Raw genomic sequence first — 19,169 nt, 5'->3', positions numbered from 1 at the left:
CACAATTTTAACATGTACCTTTTTTTTTTATATAAGAATTTTTTTAACATGTACCTTATGGCCACTTCACTTTGGGTCATAGAGAAGACAAATACTTTTTTTTTTTTTATAAGCAAAGAATGAATTATAAGGAGTACAAGGGGTACCCAACCCTTACAATTCTAAAAGAAGCCATTAGATGCTAAAAATACAATATAATGGATCTTTACACCAATCTGAAAATACAAGAGAAGACTTAGAAGCTATTCTACCAACAAACCAAAACCAGGAGATATAAATAATTTGATTCACTAAGGATAACACCAAATACTTGGTTAGGCATAACACCAAATATTACATATTAGGATACACATGAAAATGAAATGAAAAAAAATTAAAGAGAAGTAGTAATATTCATTGATGTGACTATTTTATTTTATTTTTAAATTTTTTGATTTATTTGTGCGCCTAAATTTTGTGCCTATAAATGCAGTTGTCTACTCCATCCGTCCCAAATTATAAGGAAAAAAACAAAAATCACATTTGTTAAGAAAAAGTTAAATATGACAATTTGAAATATGTTTTTTGTGGATTTTCTTTGGAATTAGTTGTATGGAAAGATGTAAAAGCAATTCTTATTGGTCGTTGTTTATTGAGAAAAAGGGAGGGAGAAAAAATTAAATGTAATTTGCATTTAATTTTATGAGATTAAGAAAAAAAATATCCTTGAAATCGAATTTCTTTTATAGTTTGGGTCAAAAAATGAGATTTTTCCCCTTATAATTTGGGACGAAGGGAGTATGTAAGAGTATCTCCCTAAAGAAATAGAGAATACAGAAATGAACCATCTTCCATTCTTTGATTCGGTCAGCTATCATTTTCTTATTTTAATTATTGATAGACCAAAAAAAAGAAAGAAGACAACATTCTAGATTCTAGAAGAGCGAGAAAATTGGTGTAGAAAGTAGTGCTAGTAGGCATGGCAACGACGGGGGACGGGGGTGGATTTTACCTTCCCCAAACCCAAGCCAAAAAATTCTTTTAAAATTGGGAAAAACTTGAATCCAAATCTAGTCAACTTGGATTTTCTCCGTCAAAATGCGTAGAGTTTGGATGGGTACTAGCGGGTATGAGTTTTATTGTCGTGTCTAAGTGTTAGGGTCATACTATCGAATACCTTCCATTAAAAATATCATATTATGTGAAGTCACGTCAGCTTCTCACCAATCTGAGGTGGCAAATCTTTGGTCGATCCTTGGATTCTCCATTAAAGTATTTTTTGCCACATCAAAAATCACACCAGCTGGCTTAAGACATGGTTACTATCGGCTATCTCCAACACTATTGTTGTTGGTATTTGGTGGTCTTGGCATAATCACAACTTTTTTCTCGAATGCCACTATCCCCAATTATAGTCTTCCCATGGAAGCTCACAATATGACTTCCGCCTTCATTTCCAATTCCTGCTTCCCAGGTTCTCAGTTATTAATTAAAATGGATCACACTAATCCTTCAATTGTGATTATCGCTCTCATAAATGGACAAAAAATAAAGCATAGATAAATAAAGCATAGATAAATGAAGCATGTTCGAATTCACGAACAAAAGATGACACATTTAATAAACTTCTTAGAATTAGGAGCGGGTCTAACTCAACCTGCAATACTGACATGTAAGGTATGAATCGACTCTACTTATAAACTCATGTATAGGTTATATCACATTTGATGTATGACTTCTTAACATTTTAGAAATTAGAAGTTGGATATAACTCAATTTTACAAAACTGACTATATGCTATTTTTCTTGTAGTGGTAGTAGTTTTTACTTACTTCGCAGCCGAACTTTGGATTATCGAGATCTATTTCCCCGAAAATCAGATGGTTAATACAAAAAAAAAAAATTTACTCAACTTTCAAGAATATACATGTTAAACAGTGCATTCAGAGCACTTGTTAAACATAACAAAAAATGAAATAAAAAATAAAATTAATGTTGAGAAGATAACTTCTTACTTTTTTTTCTTAGATTGAATGGAGGGTCTAAGCCCAAACAAAGAAATTACAAATTAACTATTCTTGAAACACTAGTTACAGATGCATCAGCTATTATAAAGTGAGATAATTAAGTCGGACACGACTAACAAATAATTACATTGGAACCCAAATCACACCTAATATGTGCAAGAGTATCAGGACACAAGTTGGCCTCACAGTATTTGTGTCGAACGGAGTTCCCACTCGAGCTTCATTATCCTCCAAATCCTCTTGCAAAGACTCCATCCTTCTGCTTGTATAGCCATTTATTTGTTAAGGGCGTTAACCACGCCTTGAACATCCATTTGCAACTCAACCCTTCTATAACCTTCCCCCCCAGGAAGTTTCAAACCTTCCCACGCCTCCCATAGTTCAGCTACCATCATGCTACAAGCACCTAACTCTTTAGCTAATCCATGTCACAACCATAACTATTTATATCCTTCTTTGCACCATCGGTGTTAACCACCACCCAACCAATTAATACTCGGCGGAGACCGCCTAATATTGTGCTAATGTCGGAGTCCACAATTATGGTAACCTTGCTTGTCATCGTGTACTCAGCCACTCGCCTCATGATATACATTTTCAGATCATCAGGTCGCATGAAAGTGTGTCCTCATGAATCTCCACAAAAGGAATAATAAGGAGAGCCTATAGATGCATTTTACTCTTTAATTAATAGAAGCACAACCTCTAGCTCCATTCGTTTTGTGCATACTATTTATTACTTCTCGAGCCACAACAATGTTTACATGCATACTTCTTGAGCCAAACATTTTACATTTTAAAAATATTAAAAACATAAATTTTTAAATGTTTTTTTTATTTAGTAAAAAAAAAGTTCTTTTATTATTAATACTACGTTTAACTAGTACCCACTCATCTCTAATTATAAGCAAAAGTCAACTTTTCAGATTCATTAAATAATTAATATACTGATACATCAATAAATTATTTAATGAATCTGAAAAATTGACTTTTGTTTATAATTAAAAATGGTTGGTTCAGTGGTAATTGTCGCTGAACTTATTAGGGAGAACCACAATTCGATTCTCCGCAACTACGATCGGGAGGGGGCTGAAACCACGGGTGGTGAAAGAAAAAAAAAATGGAGAAAGTAATTCAAAACACTATTTAATTTTTTTTATAAAATAAAATCTCCATTTTTAATTCGCACATGTTAACATGAATTTGGATCCTCTCATGTCGCTTTCTTCGTGTTGTTCATTCAACATTAATCTCAATACTTGACTATTCATTCATTTTTATTTTTACTAGTATCCGGACCCGTGCCAAGCACGGGTAAAATGAGACTAAAAAATTAACATTTTAATATTAAAATTTTCATCATTCTAAAATAAAAAGGATGAAAAATGAAAAACTATAACATAAAAAAAGTAGGATCCCGTATTTGTCAAAAATAAAATAAGATCCCGTATTAATATACAAATATAGTCAATTAAAATAGTTTTAAAATCATATACAATTCAATTAAAATTGTACCTCTGATTTTTTATTTTACGGAAAATTAAACGTACAATTTTAATATATTTCCCGCGTGAATCACAAAAAAAAAAGTAGGCCCCGTATAAATTACAAAAAAATAAATCTTGTCTCTTAATATATACGTAAAAATATAGACTCGTGTGTAAACTTTTTTATAAAAAGCCCCCCAAACAAACAAAAAAAAGTTAAAATAATCTCATAATACCCATAGTAAAATAAATATGAAACAAAAACACCCTAAAAAAATTATTTGAATATATCTTATATTAGTTAATTTAATTTCCACATCAATATCCTTCAAATAAAATAAATATAGAACATCGTATAAATTATTGAAAAAAAAATATGTCTTTGTGTTAATATATGAATAAAAATAACGTATTTATTATAATATATATTTTTTGGTATTAAGTAGTATTAACACTCTTGTTCTCATGGAAGAATTCGCTGATAATTCACAGTTCGACTGTCAGGTAAGTATAGCCCCAAAGTAATACATGTGCAAAAATATATGCCCATGTAAATTATAAATACAAAAGTCTCACGTAAATTATAAAATAAAAATAGATTCCCGTCTTAATATACGAATATAAATATATAATCTTCATATAAATCAAAAGATATCAAAGTACATGTCTCACACATAAACCAAAAGTGCTATACAAAATAAAAATAAAAATAAAAATCAATCAATCATAAGTGAGATAAGTGAGATCTTTGCAATTGTCATATGCATCCCAACTACCATATATATATATATATATATATATATAGAAAATAGGTGAGTAATATGAATTTACGATAGAGAAATCGTTTACCACCTCAAGCTTTTACTAATCCCTTAATTTTTGAAATTGCCTTAATTTATGAGGTTCATTCTATATTTAACATTTCCGAAAATATATTGCATTACCATATTTTCCAACTATTTTAAATATACTACGGTCAATAAATATATACTATTACGGTCAAATTTTTTTTAACGTATTCAGAAAAAGAAATTAGTGTTGCTATAATTATTTATAAAAAATATTTCATTTAAAAAAAATATTTCGATTTAATGTACCTATAGTTTTTTAAAAAATAAAATTATTAAAAAGCTTTTATTTACAATATAAAAATTAAAAACCTTTTCCTTACAATATAAAAAAATCATTTAGATAAATACTTCTTTTAATTAGTTTTTTATTTTATGTCAAAGATTAATACAAAATTATTTGGAGGATTTTATTTTATTCTTTGAATTCGAATTTACTATAATTATAGAGATTGATATTTCCATTTTTATTAAACAAAACGTGTGGCTAATTTACGCCCAAATAAATATATTTCAATTTCATTTTTTTTATTTGTTGGAAAAAATGAGCTAGTAAACATTTATTAGAATTAGAATTCTTTGAATTGTTGCCTTATATGATTTTAATTCATTCTATTTTATTGATGAGTGAATCAATTAATTAATATCAATCAATTAATTGATATTATGAATATAAAAATGAAAAATGTATTTGCATTAAAAATATGCTAAAAACGTATTTGCTTTAATTGGTTTAATAATCGTATTAATAGAAATTAATAGAAAATATGCTAAAAATATATTTGTAGTACAAATAAGCTAGTGAAACATAATGATATATATGGTAGTGCCAAAATAGCCTGTAGTACAATTTTTTTTTGTTGCATTATAAATAAGCATAGTTTTTTTTTTTTTTTTGTGTAAGTCAATTTTCATGACTTGTTATTTGGTCTATTTATAAAATTAAAAAATACAGCATGTTTTAAAATAATAAAATAAGGTTCTTTATTTATTTTTTTTAAAAAAAGTTCCTTATGTTTGAAAGCTTTGAAATTCGTCCAAAAAAGAAATTTGGAATTTTAATTTGAAATACAAATAAATTTGAAAATTGGAAGGAAAAGGCATATGAAGCGTGGCAAAAATACTCTATGTTTCTAGAATTAATTACTTATTATTAGACATGAGTACAAAAAGAGAATGCATCGATTATATTTCAAAATTATAGAAGGCCATTTGTGTAGAGATAATTTGAAATTATTGGCAATTATTATAGACAAATGAATTAATTGTCAAATGCATCAGAGAAAAGAATGCATGAGAAGCAAGTATTTTATAGGAGAGAGAAAGATTAATAGTTCTGGCTTTATTCATATTATATATTATAGATTATAGATATAGATGGATTATCTTATGCATTTTTAAATTTAAACCATATAAAGAAATTTTTAAGTAAGTCCCCATCTAAGTATTAAAATAAAACCATATTATATATTTTGAAATTTTTTGATAAATTATCGAATAAAATTTAAAGAACTTTGAAATAGCATTTATTAGTATGCTACAACAAAGATTATCTTTTATTTCCTAATTTTTGTTTTCATTGTTTGTATATTTTTACTGTACATTGTTTTATATATTTTTGGTAAACCAAAGGTATCCTCCATGCCCAACTGCAGAGACTAATTCTCTCGAGATAAATGAGATCCATTTAAGAGATCGACCTCTCCCAGCATTATTTTATATTTGATTGTTGACAAATATCTAAATATAATTTAAATATGTAATTATATATATATATATATATATATATATATATATATATATATATATATATATATATATATATATATATGTAACTATTAAGAAGAAAAAAGAATAACTGAATAAGGAAGAAATTTCTACCAAAAAAATAAAATAAGGAAGAAACAATAAAATTGTGGCCCACGTGATAATATCATTTTGATTACTTTTATCAAATATAAATTTTACATATCAATTTTTTTTACAGTTATTTTACATATAAATAATAACACATATAGATTAAATTATATCACGAACACAATCCTTCCACCACAATTCTTCCAACAATAACTGAGGTTAAGTCTTTAGTTGTTGCCAATGTTATGGGAGTTTATATTTACTGTTTGATCTCCGTATCATCTTCTTTTGGATCTTTTGGCCCCTTTAAATTTCAAAAAAAAAAAAAAAGAGCAAAACAAAATCAGTTGAACCCTTTGACTCAAATGTTCGCACATCAAAAGGTAAATAGATTAAAAATAAAATAGAGGAAAAACTTACGAATAATTGTTGCGTTTAAGAATTATAATTTATTGGTTACAAAGCTAACCTGATATTTTACATGTTTCTCCCATAATAAAATGCTAGCTTCCTTTCACTCATACTTGAATACGATCACCCTTAAAAATCAAATATCAAATATAAAATTAAAATAGATTATTGAACAGGACTTGTACACTTGATTTAAAAAAACGCAAAAATATCAAATACATAAAAAAAAGGAGTTTGGTTGAAAAAAACTTACATTCTTGTACATCATTTCCATTTCAATGGAAAATGATAATTTTCAAGAATCAAGATCTTTGACGTACCACAAATGCACGACACGAACCATCAGGTTCCAGCTCTCTTTCAAAGCATTGATCGAATCAACAGAATCATATGATGAAGCCATGATATATTGTAAATAAGGTTGATGATGCAAAAATATTATATGGTTGTTTTGATCTTGATGAATATAAACTTGTTGTAGACAGTCTATTTATAGGTGTAAAGCTCTCAAATAATATGTTTAATGGTTTATGCGTGTCTTATATTTTTAAGTTGTAATCTTCAAAATTTAATTTCAACCAAAAATACATGAAACCGACATTATAGTGTAATTATGAAAATCGTATAAATTAAGTGGCATTATTATGAGAATGAATAAGGAAAATATGATTGTGTAATAAATTAATTCCATATTTATTTAGAGCACAATGATTGTTTTGTTTATTTTGTTTTTGATGTGTATTATATAAAAAAATATAAATTAAAATTAGTAAATTACGTGTTTAAAAAAAATTCTGAATTTTGGTTTTAAAAAAATAAATTAAATAATTAGTAAATTCGTTTTATAATAATAGAATTAAAAAAATAAAATAAACAAAACAACTGGATCGATTATAGAAAATAATAACAGTGGACCAACAATTTTTTAGTTTTTTTCAAGTTCAAAAATTAGTCAATGAAATTTAGTAAAAAAAAGAATCCATATAAAGAAAAAAAGAAAAAAATTGTGTCGTATACTTTATTGGAATTCCAATAATAAGATATTTAGTAAATTATTCATGTAAAAAAGAATTCATTTTTGTTTATATTGTACTTTGGACAAAAAAAAATTTATCATTAATTTTATTAATCACAATTATTAATAGATTTATTAATCCATTATTATATTAATCACAATAAAAATCTTTTTGCTGCGTTGGAATCCATTCATGCGTGCATCAAACAAAGATAAAATTCAGAGTATATATATTTATTTTTTCGTGACAAAAAATGTATATCACATTAAAAAAAATGTAAAAATAATTCTTGACTTAATATGTATATCACATTTGACAAAAATAATTCGTGACAAAGATAAAATGAATATCACATTTGACAAAAATAATTCGTGACTACCTTAATAGTAGTAACTGATGATACTACCTTAATTATTTTTTTTTGATAAGAATGATACTACCTTAATTAGTTACCTTGTTTGTCTTGATTTTAAATAATTGTACATAATTTCCTACCTTGAAAACAAAAACAGAAACTTTTGATATTTCTTTTTTTATCCAAAAGTATCATTGTGATATTTCTGTTAAAAATTATTGAATTAAGCGATACTTTTTACTTATGTCAAGCATGTAATCATTGACATTTTTTCAAATTTCAAATAATTTGAAACGATCTGAAATATTATGCTTCATTTTTTGCATGCACAAGCAATAATTTGAAATGATTAAAAAGTATCATTGTGATTAATATATATACTCGTGCACTACCGATGAAATTGCGGGTCTGAATCCATATAATTTAAGCAAATACATAGTAGATTGGCAAGGGAAAAAAGGTTAAGAGAAGATTGTGAGTGTGATTTTGTCAGATTTTTTTTCAATTTCAATTGGAATTGGAAAAGTTTCTATTAAAAAAATTGGACAGCTATATTGACATGCACATTGTATTTCTTCTCTTAATTAATATGTATATCAACATTAAATGTGAGGAATGAGGTTGAATGAGGAGAGGAGAGAGAAAGACAAATAAGCCTGGCTTTTTACATATTATAGATATAGATTTCTCTCTCTTATCCAGTGGCAGAGCTAGCCCATAAAATCAGGGAGGGCCGCTATAAATATAAATTGAAACCCAAAAAAATAAGGAAGGATATATTGACTCCAAGAATAAGTCTTATTAACTTACTTCTTGACCTTTAATTTTAAAATCAAGTAATGACTATAATTTATTGGTATTTATTGTTATGATGAGACTTATTTATTTGCTACATTGGAAATTACTAAAAAAAAAAAAAATCATATTGAGGGTGAGTCTAATATGGATATCTCAAAAATAGTCAAAAGTGGACCATTATCATTTTTAATAAATAAAATTTTAAAATATATTTTACGTCAGTTCATGTATAAACTTCATACTTTTTTTAATTAGTTCTTGTATTTATGTTTATAATATTATATGAATTTCTTCAACAAAAATTTAATTTTTTTTAACAAAAAATTGATCAAACACGAATTTTTATACACTAAAACTCTATTTTAAATAAAAATTTGAATACTTTGACAAAATAAATTACACATTTTAAAATATCTATAAATTATTAAATAATACAACATTAGAAGAGACGCTTCAATAAAACATCAACTGTGTCACTCAATTTGGGACGAAGTGAGTAATAATTTTTTTTTGCAAAACAATTTATTTTATTTTTTTGGGCAGGTAGCATAACGGCTTGAAATTTCACTTTTAAAGATGAATAAATGAAGTATCCGCTGCATATAAAATGTTGATCTCTCTACAAATTAAGCTAAGCTCACGGAGACTTTTTGCGGAACAAGGTTAATAAATTAAGAAATTAAAATTGTACAAAAAAAAATAAGAAATTAAAATGCCTTATCCTAATTTTTTTTTTTTGCAGAACAATTTAAAGAGTCTTATCCTAATATTTTTCTTTCTACTAATAAATTAATCACCATTAAATAGGAAAAAGAAAAGAAAAGTAGACCAAAATAGCATCTTTAACATCTATATCTATATTTTCCCAAAACAAGCAAATTAGCAGTAAATATCCTGCCCTATTATATCATCAGCTGTATAATTCAGTAATAACATGACAATCCAATCCAATCCAACATCACCTCCGCCAATTAACAAATCCTTCAATAACATCGCCATCAAATCAAAACATAATACTAAAAAACACACTACGCCTCTTCACATTCACACGCACGTGCCCTAACACGTGCACTTCCCCATTTTTTCTCTCCACTTATCTCTCTCACTTTCTATTCTCTTCTCTCCCATTTTCCATATAAAAAGAAACTCAAAATCTCAAAATCAAAATATTCCAATTTCTCCAAAATTAACAAACAAACAAACCCTAATAATCCAATATCCAATAATCCCTTTTCTCTTCAATTCAATTTCTCTATTTCTCAATGGGAGCAGTAACTTCTTCTATGGCAGCGAAGTTCGCGTTCTTTCCACCAAATCCATCTTCCTATGGAATCGGAGTTGACGAATCAACTGGTAAAAACAAGATCACTGGTGTTGAGACACGAGAAAACGTCGACGTTTTGAAGCTTTGTACTAGAAGAGGAAACAATATCGTTGCTTTATATATAAAGAATACTTTAGCTTCGTTAACACTTCTGTATTCTCATGGAAACGCTGCTGATCTGGGTCAGATGTACGAGTTGTTCAGTGAACTCAGTATTCATCTCCGAGTTAATCTCTTATGGTATGCTTCTTCAACACTAGTATTGTCTTAACATTGTTTAGTAATCAAATTACACTTTTTTGAATATTAGCTTAAAATGGTCACTAATTAACTAGTTTTCCGTTGAGATTAAATGGTAATTGTGTTTTATTGTATAGTGTATGTATACAGTACTATGTATTTGTTTTGATTTATTTTATATATTTTTTATTACATTATTTATGGTGTATGTTACTATGTTTTCAAATTTAATTTAGAAAAGACTAAGTTGTTAGAACAAAAAATAAAAGGTTATACCAAAATTGTTATATCCGTTCCTATTTTGGAGTTGTTATGTCATGTGTCAACAGCTGGCTATGGTATTATTACTATTATTAATTATTGTTAAAAAAATAAAAAAAATATTTTTGCTTATGTTTATTTGTTATTATTAGGCCAATTGGTCTTAAAAAAATTATTAGGAAGCAAGCACGTATGCTCCTCGGATTAGGTGTGTCCAAGTGGTAGACAAGTGTCGATGTCCGACACGGACACATATAATTACATTGAATTATGTCATTTTATTAAATTATTATCGGTGTCAACATGTTAGCGTCCGGTGTTTGTGTCTATATTTCAAAGATTATTAGGCTAATTTCTGATTATTATTTTTTTATTTATTTTTGCAGTTATGACTATTCTGGGTATGGGCAGTCTTCTGGGAAGGTAGGCAAGCTGTCTTTAAAATTATGGTGAACACTCCGGTACACATATTATGTAGATAGGTACTGGTACACGGCTTAGGTGGATGATTGTGATTGGTTCACAAATACTATTTAAGTTAGAAAAATTAATAAATACTATTTGTAAATCAATCAAAATCATCTGCCAAATCAAATTTACCGATACATATCCACATAACATGTGTACCGAAGAAATCACCTAAAATTATATCTAAATTTTGCACTTATAATTTGCATTTATAAAATTTCTAATTATATAATTTTGCATTTATATAATTTCTGATTATATAATTTTGCATTTATCATTTGCTTTGGTGTTGAAATAAATTTGTAGTTTGATATAATTGGAAAATGTTACTCTGTTGGATAAGGATTGTTAAATGCACCTTTTTCATGTTTGTTAAACAATTTCCTTTATTGATTTTGACGAATTTGGATTCTCTACGTTTAATCTTCATAAGTTCACCTACATTCAAGCAAAAATTAACTAAGAAAGAGAAAATATTGTATTTAAGTCCATTTACGTGTGTTGTAAAGACCAAAGTATCCTAAAGTTTTGCCTAAATTTAGGAAATTAATTTAGGAAATTATGACGGCAGGGAATCCAAATCCTATTTTGACATAAGACAACAAAAGTGAAATATAATTTATAATTACTATAGCTTTATAGCTCTACTATTTGACAACACTTGTTACTTGTTAGTTATGACTAGACAACTCTAATATTTTATTTGATATTTTATTATTCTTGAATTTTATATAAAAAACAAATGTAAGTGAATATTTTGCTCTCTTTTTACATGTACCAAATAAATTTCATGATAAAAAAATAATTCTAGATCACTAAGAGATTGCTTGATATTTATCTGAATGGGAGTTTCAGTTGATTAACAGTGTACAATATTTTGGACAGCCTAGTGAACAGAACACTTATGCAGATATAGAAGCTGCTTATAGATGTTTGATTGAAATGTATGGGGCCAGAGAAGAAGATATTATTCTCTATGGACAATCTGTTGGTAGCGGTCCTACGACAGATTTGGCCGCTCGTCTACCAAACCTTAGAGCTGTCATTCTCCACAGTCCCATCCTATCTGGCCTTCGAGTCATGTATCCTGTGAAGCGGACATACTGGTTCGACATTTATAAGGTTATATCTCTATTAGTTCTAAATTGGTGAACTTAGGTGTTCAATTTGGATCTGTTTTCTTTTTCTTTTCAGATTACTTAGTCTTAATGATTTTGCCTTTTATTTTGTGTATGCAGAACATCGATAAAATTCCCTTTGTCGATTGTCCAGTTCTGGTAATTCATGTGAGTATGTTTATTTCTACCAAATATATAATGTCGAACTAAATGCTGTGCTGTATAGAATTGACTAAAAATTTGGACTACTTATGCAATGGCTTAAGTATTATCGCATTTGTTTGTCCCATTTGCTTTTTATACATACCCTCATCATTCTTGGCAATAATCTCATTGAACCTTATTCAGCTGTATTAATATGTTGTATTATTTGGAGCCATTCTGATTACAAAATCTTTCTCTCAGTCCCCGAGAAATTCTTGACTATTGTTGTTTTGGATTTCTATGTGTTTTCTGTACGCATTTTTCAAACATTTTGTCAAGTTTTCAAATTACTTTGATTGAAAAATTGAACCAGACCACAGTTTTTATTGATGACATATCACCGAATTCCATATGATATAGTTCTTTCTTTTGTCGTTACTTGATTGGTCATTCGCTATCACTAAGATCCTGGGAGAAATGAATGATTATGCTAATTGGTTGGCTAAATTTGAATTGATGTAACATGAAATATACAACAACTTGGGTTTCTCTCCCCCCTCCTCCTTGTCAGCGATAGCTCATGTCATGCTTACGGATGCTGCTGGTTGTATTAGTCAGAGATGTAGTTAGTCTTTGTTCTTTCTTCTGTTTCTTCTTTCATAAAAAAAAGAACGCTAGAAGATAAACACACTAACTTTCCTTATCCTCTGCTTTCTCCTCCTCTCCATTTCACTAGCAGAGTTAGGTTGCTCCTCAGACTATATTATACTCCCGAACCTACCCCTCCCCATACACACTTCTTAAGTTCCTGCTCCCCTAGCATGTCTTACTTAAATGCACCTAGTGATTGGTTATGTTAGGAGACTAACATACATTGTACGGTTGCAGCAATATGTTTTCATTTCTTACTTCAATACATCATTGACAATACACCCATTCACTTAAAATTTATGATTGCATAATGATGAATTGTAATGGTTTATCGTATTAATTGAAGTTTTCTTCTTTTCATTTTTTGTTATCGACATATGAACATTGTCTATCAAGATTAATATACTTTAGTTATTTGAATAACTCAAATCAAGTTTTGGATATTTCATGCGAGAACTATTCTAAAAGTTCGCATTGCCTCTCATTGCCCTTGCTTAGCTAATATATTATATACTAAATGGGGGTATCACTCTTGCGCAGCTTTTTTGTGCATTCAAGCTTTTAAATCCAATTCATTATTTTTCATCAACAGCAAAACATAATACTCAAATAACATTTTGATGGGTTAATGCTTCTTTCATTGGTCAATTGTCCTTTTAATTGCCTAAACTAATAAGGGCGTGCCTATTTGCTAAGGTGGTTCTTTGTATTGGTGTTTTTTTTAGGGAACGGCTGATGATGTAGTAGATTGCTCCCACGGGAAGCAACTTTGGGAAAATTGTAAAGAAAAGTATGAACCGTTATGGGTTAAAGGAGGAAATCATTGTGACCTTGAGCTTTACCCTCAATATATAAAGCACCTAAAGAAATTTATTGCAGCTATTGAGAAGTCCTCGCGTCAACGGACTGATCCTGGACCTACTTCCGATCAACTGGACATACCTCGGAACAGCATAGATTTTAGAGAGAAATCTAGACCCAGCATGGATCAAAGGGAGAATTCTAGACGAAGTGTTGAATTTAAGGATAAGGCTAGAATAAGCACAGACCGAAGAGAAAAATCAAGATCTGGGAGAGATAAATCAAGAAAGAGTGTAGATCGCACTGAGAGATTATATAACGGAGCAGACATTCCTGAGAAACCTAGAAATAGCATTGACCGGTAAGTTATACTCTGCATCTACATCCGCATGTGGTAATGTTATTATTTGCACTAGTGTTGTTTCTGACTATTTTAATGTGTTGTGGCTGCAGTCTTGGGGGGATGGTGAGATCGGTTGGATTATGCAATATTGATTGTTTCAGACCCTCGGCGACGCATGATAAAGATGATGCAATTACATGCTGAGGTTGTTTTCTTCTAATTGATTATTTGATTGGTTTATGGGATGTATCGTTTATAGGAATCTGTTCCACTGTCTGATTTATTTTCTTAATATATAGATAGGAATCATGTGCTGCTAAAGTTTTCCATCAATTTCATAATCTAATCTCTATGTTTTTAGTATGATTCCATAGACCGGGGTAGTGGAGTCTATTCTTTGGATTGGTGTTGTTTGCTATACAAACAACACTTGTACAAATATGTCAACAATCATGAAGTAGTAGATTTACTTCTGCTTCCGTGCAATGTTACTTTTAATTTATTTTTTTTCTGCTCGAATACTTGATGAATTCAGTTGCTTTGAAATGTTGTTTTCTCTTTTTGCTTCTATATAGCGCCGTTCCTATGATATTGTCCTATGAACATCATGTTGATTTGCTCTACAGATTTATGCGGTGAGATGATGTGTAAAATGTTTTTCCACTAAGAGTATATATATATATATTAAACGCATAATACAAAATGTCTAACATTGTTGCATGAGAAGTCAAAAAAACATTGTTGCATGAATAAGTTTGGTTTAATATGAGTTTGATTTTGATACACTTAATATATACACCATAAGCAAATTAGAATCATCAATATACTATGTGACTTTAAGGCTCTGTTTTAGAGTTTGGAGGAAGAATAGGTATTTGGAAGGAGTAGAGTAGATGAAAGAAAAATTGGGAGGAAAGTAGATTCCAAATAGATTTTAAGAGTCTGTTTGGAGGAAAATGGAGGAGTGGGCTTTGGAGGGAGGGAGAGGAGTAAAGGGGAAGAAAGAGATATCTTCTACATTTTTTGAGTGTTTTTGTAAATAAAGATAAATAAATATTTATGATTAATTTGTTTTTATAAAATATATTATAACATTGATTGGATTTGAACGAAAAAAACAATTTATCCAAGTCTTTCAACTTCAAGTATATGGTAGAATTACATTTTGTTTTCTTTACAATGAGCTGAGATCGAACCAGACCTATAATATACTACCAAAACCCCTCATTACCAACATACTACCCCTTCAAGTATATGATAGAATTACATTTGATTATATACAGTTATATTACCACTTTTTTTTTTAATTAAGGAAGATCTATTGTATTATCACATTGCTACTTGTAACATACTACATTTTAGGACTTTTAAGATCATTTCATAAGCGAGATAGATCAAGCCACTAGTTTTGGTCTAGTAGTGAATGGTTTGAGTAGCATGTTAGATATTTTGGGTTCGATTTTCAATTCCATTGTAAATTGAAAAAAATAAAATAAGCGACATGGATCCTCTCCGGTGAATTTACACGATTTATTTATTTTTTCAAGTTTGATACTACAATGATAAAAGAAAATAAAAGGGTCTAGATTGCACTGCACAATAACGTGGCAAGAGAGGATCTCGATTCATTTCATAAGTACTACTTCCTTTTGTTCGTTAATGATTGTATTCTTTAATTAACAGAAATGTTCGTGTAACACTCAATTTAAATGGTCCTTTAATTTATACTTTTTTTTTTTGAACAAGTCAAAATGATATATATATATATATAATAGTCTTTTAGCACAAGACGTGCCAATAAGACTAAACAAAGTTATAAATAAAATAAAAAATACAGGAACAAAAAAAAACTATACAAGACTCAAGCAAAGCAAATCCTTTAATTTATACTTGCTAACATGAAGATTTGGATTCTCTCATTCACTTTTCTCTACATCTCTCTTCTTCCTCTCCATCTATTCAATAAAAAGTTTAAAAATAATCATGAGAGCGAGCGAGATTAAAAGAGAGAGACAGAGATAAAAGTGAGAGATCTAGATGAGAGCGAATGAGAGTATCCAATTTCTTAACACGGTACATTTAACATGTTTCACTATGCACGATGTTGGATATGCCTTGAAATCTCAGTTACAAGAAGTCAGAAAAATCTTTGTTGAATCTTTTTGCATCTTTGATGTTTTGAAGATTTTTTGTGAAAAAATATATTTTCTTGGAGGACATTCTGACTTGGATTTGTTTTATTTTAAAACAGATTTGTTACTAATTTTTTGGCATATATTTTTCTATAAATAGGGATCACTTTATTCATAGAAAAATTGAGAGAGAGAGAGAAAAAAGAGTAGAGATGTAGAGGCAAGGATTAGGGTTTGCCACCACACAAGGGCTAGGGTTTTAGAGAGGAAATAAAGTTTTCTCTTGGTATAACTCTAGGGTGGGAGAACTATCTTTGTGGTACACCTTGGGAAACACTTATCAAATTGAGTCTCTTGGCCACGGGAAGAGATTCGGGATTTGGGTAGAATTAGGATTAATTCTTGTAACTCAATTGGAACTCTTTGTAAAGTTACTCGTTTGATATAGTGGAACGGAGGGGCTGCTCTCTCCCCCAGACTAGGTCATTATTGGACCGAACTGGGTAAACAAATATTGTGTTCTTTCTTCTCCTTTATCTTGTTTATCGGTTATTATTATTATTGCTTATTCCGCTTAATTATTTGGTTGCCGTTCTATTGCTCCACACATCAAGTTATTCATTGGTGTGATTTTAAGACGAATTCACAACAATTGGCGCCCACCGTGGGGCAATCGGAACAATTTGAAGTGAGCACCATGGGTTTTAAGTCGGATATCGAGGGACTTTCCGAAAGCAATTTGGAATTGTGGAAAGTGAAGATGGAAGCAATTTTAATGTTCGGGATGATGGGTAAAACATGGAGTGTTGTTACCCGGTGCCTCAAAGATAACGAGTGAATGGAGATGGTGAAGAAGGTCGGCCTGGAGAGGCGGTGGTAATAATACTCGGGTTACTTCTGAAACAACAACTTTATTATGAGGATGTGGAGGTGCTAGTGGAAGTTTGGAACTGATGGAGTATTGAGTCATGAACTTTGGATGCTCCTTTCACATGTGGTCAAAGAATGAATACTTTGAGACTCTAGAGCTAGTTGAAGGTGGAGTTGTTCATCTTGAAAACCGGAAAGCTTGAAGGTTCAAGGTATGAGTTCAGTTTGTCTTACGAAGTTTGACAATCGTGAATTTCTTTACAAGATGTGAGGTATGTTTCTGAACTTAGATGCAAAGATAGTTGGTCATGCATCTATAACTAGTGGTGACTCTCATAATGTGGTTGAGTTGTGGGACTTCGGGTGGACCTGTTAGTGACATGAGTTTAGTTGGACTAGTGAACAAGGTTTACTAGGTGTTGAACTGAACTGGAATTGTTGGAGACTAACAATAGCTTGAAGTATGTTTCAGAGGAGTTGGAGAGGTCTTGCGTGTTACAAGGTGGAGATCATGGTGGGTATACTTTGGTGGAAACTCAGTTTGAGGTGGAGTCTTCCATAGTGGTAGACAGTCAACATTAGCACTTGGTTATCTAATCGGAGATAGGGAGGAGAGTGGTATTGTTGAACCAAAGGGGATGACCATGGAGACCTTGTGGATTATGTTTCAATTGTGGCTGAAGAAGTGCAAGACCTTGAGATGATCTTCAACGAGGCAATTGAAAGCAACAAGTGATCAAACTTGGTAACTTGTGAGACTGCTGGAGGTAGTTGGATACAAGAAGAGTTTGATGTTGCAGCTTGTGGAACCGCCTAAAATTCCAAGGTTGGTTTGGAGCCAAGCAAAACTTCGAGAGTACGGAAGGCATTCCGGGGTCGAAGAGTGGTGAAGGCTTGTAGGGCTATCCCAAAAATCCATGGATAGTCGGAGGCAAGCGATTCTTCAGGAGGACGGAAAAGGCACAATCCGGGGGCTGAAGAGGGATGGTGGAGCTTGTTGAGCTATCTAAAATACCGATGATAGTGGGGAACAAGCGTTTCTTCAGGGAGGTACGAAGTTGACCACTTCGGAGTCTGAAGAGGGTGCGGTGAATCTTGTGGGACTACCTAAAATCCTATGGTAGTGGGATGCAAGATCTTCATGAGAGCGGAAGGCATTCCGAGGATGAAGAGGGAGGTACGATCCGGTGATCTTGAATAGAAGATTCAAGATGGAGAGAGCAGCACGGTGGTTGATGGGATCACCATCGATTTAAAGGCAAGGTGGAGAATTGTTGGATATGCCTTGAAATCTCAGTTACAAGAAGTCAGAAAAATCTTTGTTGAATCTTTTTGCATCTTTGATGTTTTGAAGATTTTTTGTGAAAAAATATATTTTCTTGGAGGACATTCTGACTTGGATTTGTTTTATTTTAAAACAGATTTGTTACTAATTTTTTGGCATATATTTTTCTATAAATAGGGATCACTTTATTCATAGAAAAATTGAGAGAGAGAGAGAAAAAAGAGTAGAGATGTAGATGCAAGGATTAGGGTTTGCCACCACACAAGGGCTAGGGTTTTAGAGAGGAAATAAAGTTTTCTCTTGGTATAACTCTAGGGTGGGAGAACTATCTTTGTGGTACACCTTGGGAAACACTTATCAAATTGAGTCTCTTGGCCACAGGAAGAGATTCGGGATTTGGGTAGAATTAGGATTAATTCTTGTAACTCAATTGGAACTCTTTGTAAAGTTACTCGTTTGATATAGTGGAACGGAGGGGCTGCTCTCTCCCCCAGACTAGGTCATTATTGGACCGAACTGGGTAAACAAATATTGTGTTCTTTCTTCTCCTTTATCTTGTTTATCGGTTATTATTATTATTGCTTATTCCGCTTAATTATTTGGTTGCCGTTCTATTGCTCCACACATCAAGTTATTCATTGGTGTGATTTTAAGACGAATTCACAACACACGCACCCCTCTTGCCACAATCATAATCAAAAATTCATTTTTCATTTTTCAAATTCATTATATAGACCAATTATATCAATTATTC

At 30.6% G+C, this 19,169-nt stretch overlaps 1 protein-coding gene across 1 annotated transcript; it reads left to right on the top strand.

The window, feature by feature from the left end:
* Positions 1-9,709: 9,709 nt before the first annotated feature.
* Positions 9,710-14,649, top strand: LOC123889874 (alpha/beta hydrolase domain-containing protein 17B). Its single transcript, XM_045939384.1, has 6 exons — positions 9,710-10,342; positions 10,990-11,026; positions 11,957-12,193; positions 12,310-12,357; positions 13,710-14,146; positions 14,239-14,649. The coding sequence occupies exons 1-6, from the start codon at positions 10,041-10,043 to the stop codon at positions 14,330-14,332; spliced, it is 1,155 nt and encodes a 384-aa protein (XP_045795340.1). The 5' UTR covers positions 9,710-10,040; the 3' UTR covers positions 14,333-14,649.
* The last annotated feature ends 4,520 nt before the right edge of the window (positions 14,650-19,169 follow it).

Source organism: Trifolium pratense, linkage group LG6 (assembly GCF_020283565.1).
Source record: "Trifolium pratense cultivar HEN17-A07 linkage group LG6, ARS_RC_1.1, whole genome shotgun sequence".
Lineage (NCBI taxonomy): Eukaryota > Viridiplantae > Streptophyta > Magnoliopsida > Fabales > Fabaceae > Trifolium > Trifolium pratense.
This window is presented reverse-complemented; position numbering and strand designations above follow the sequence as displayed.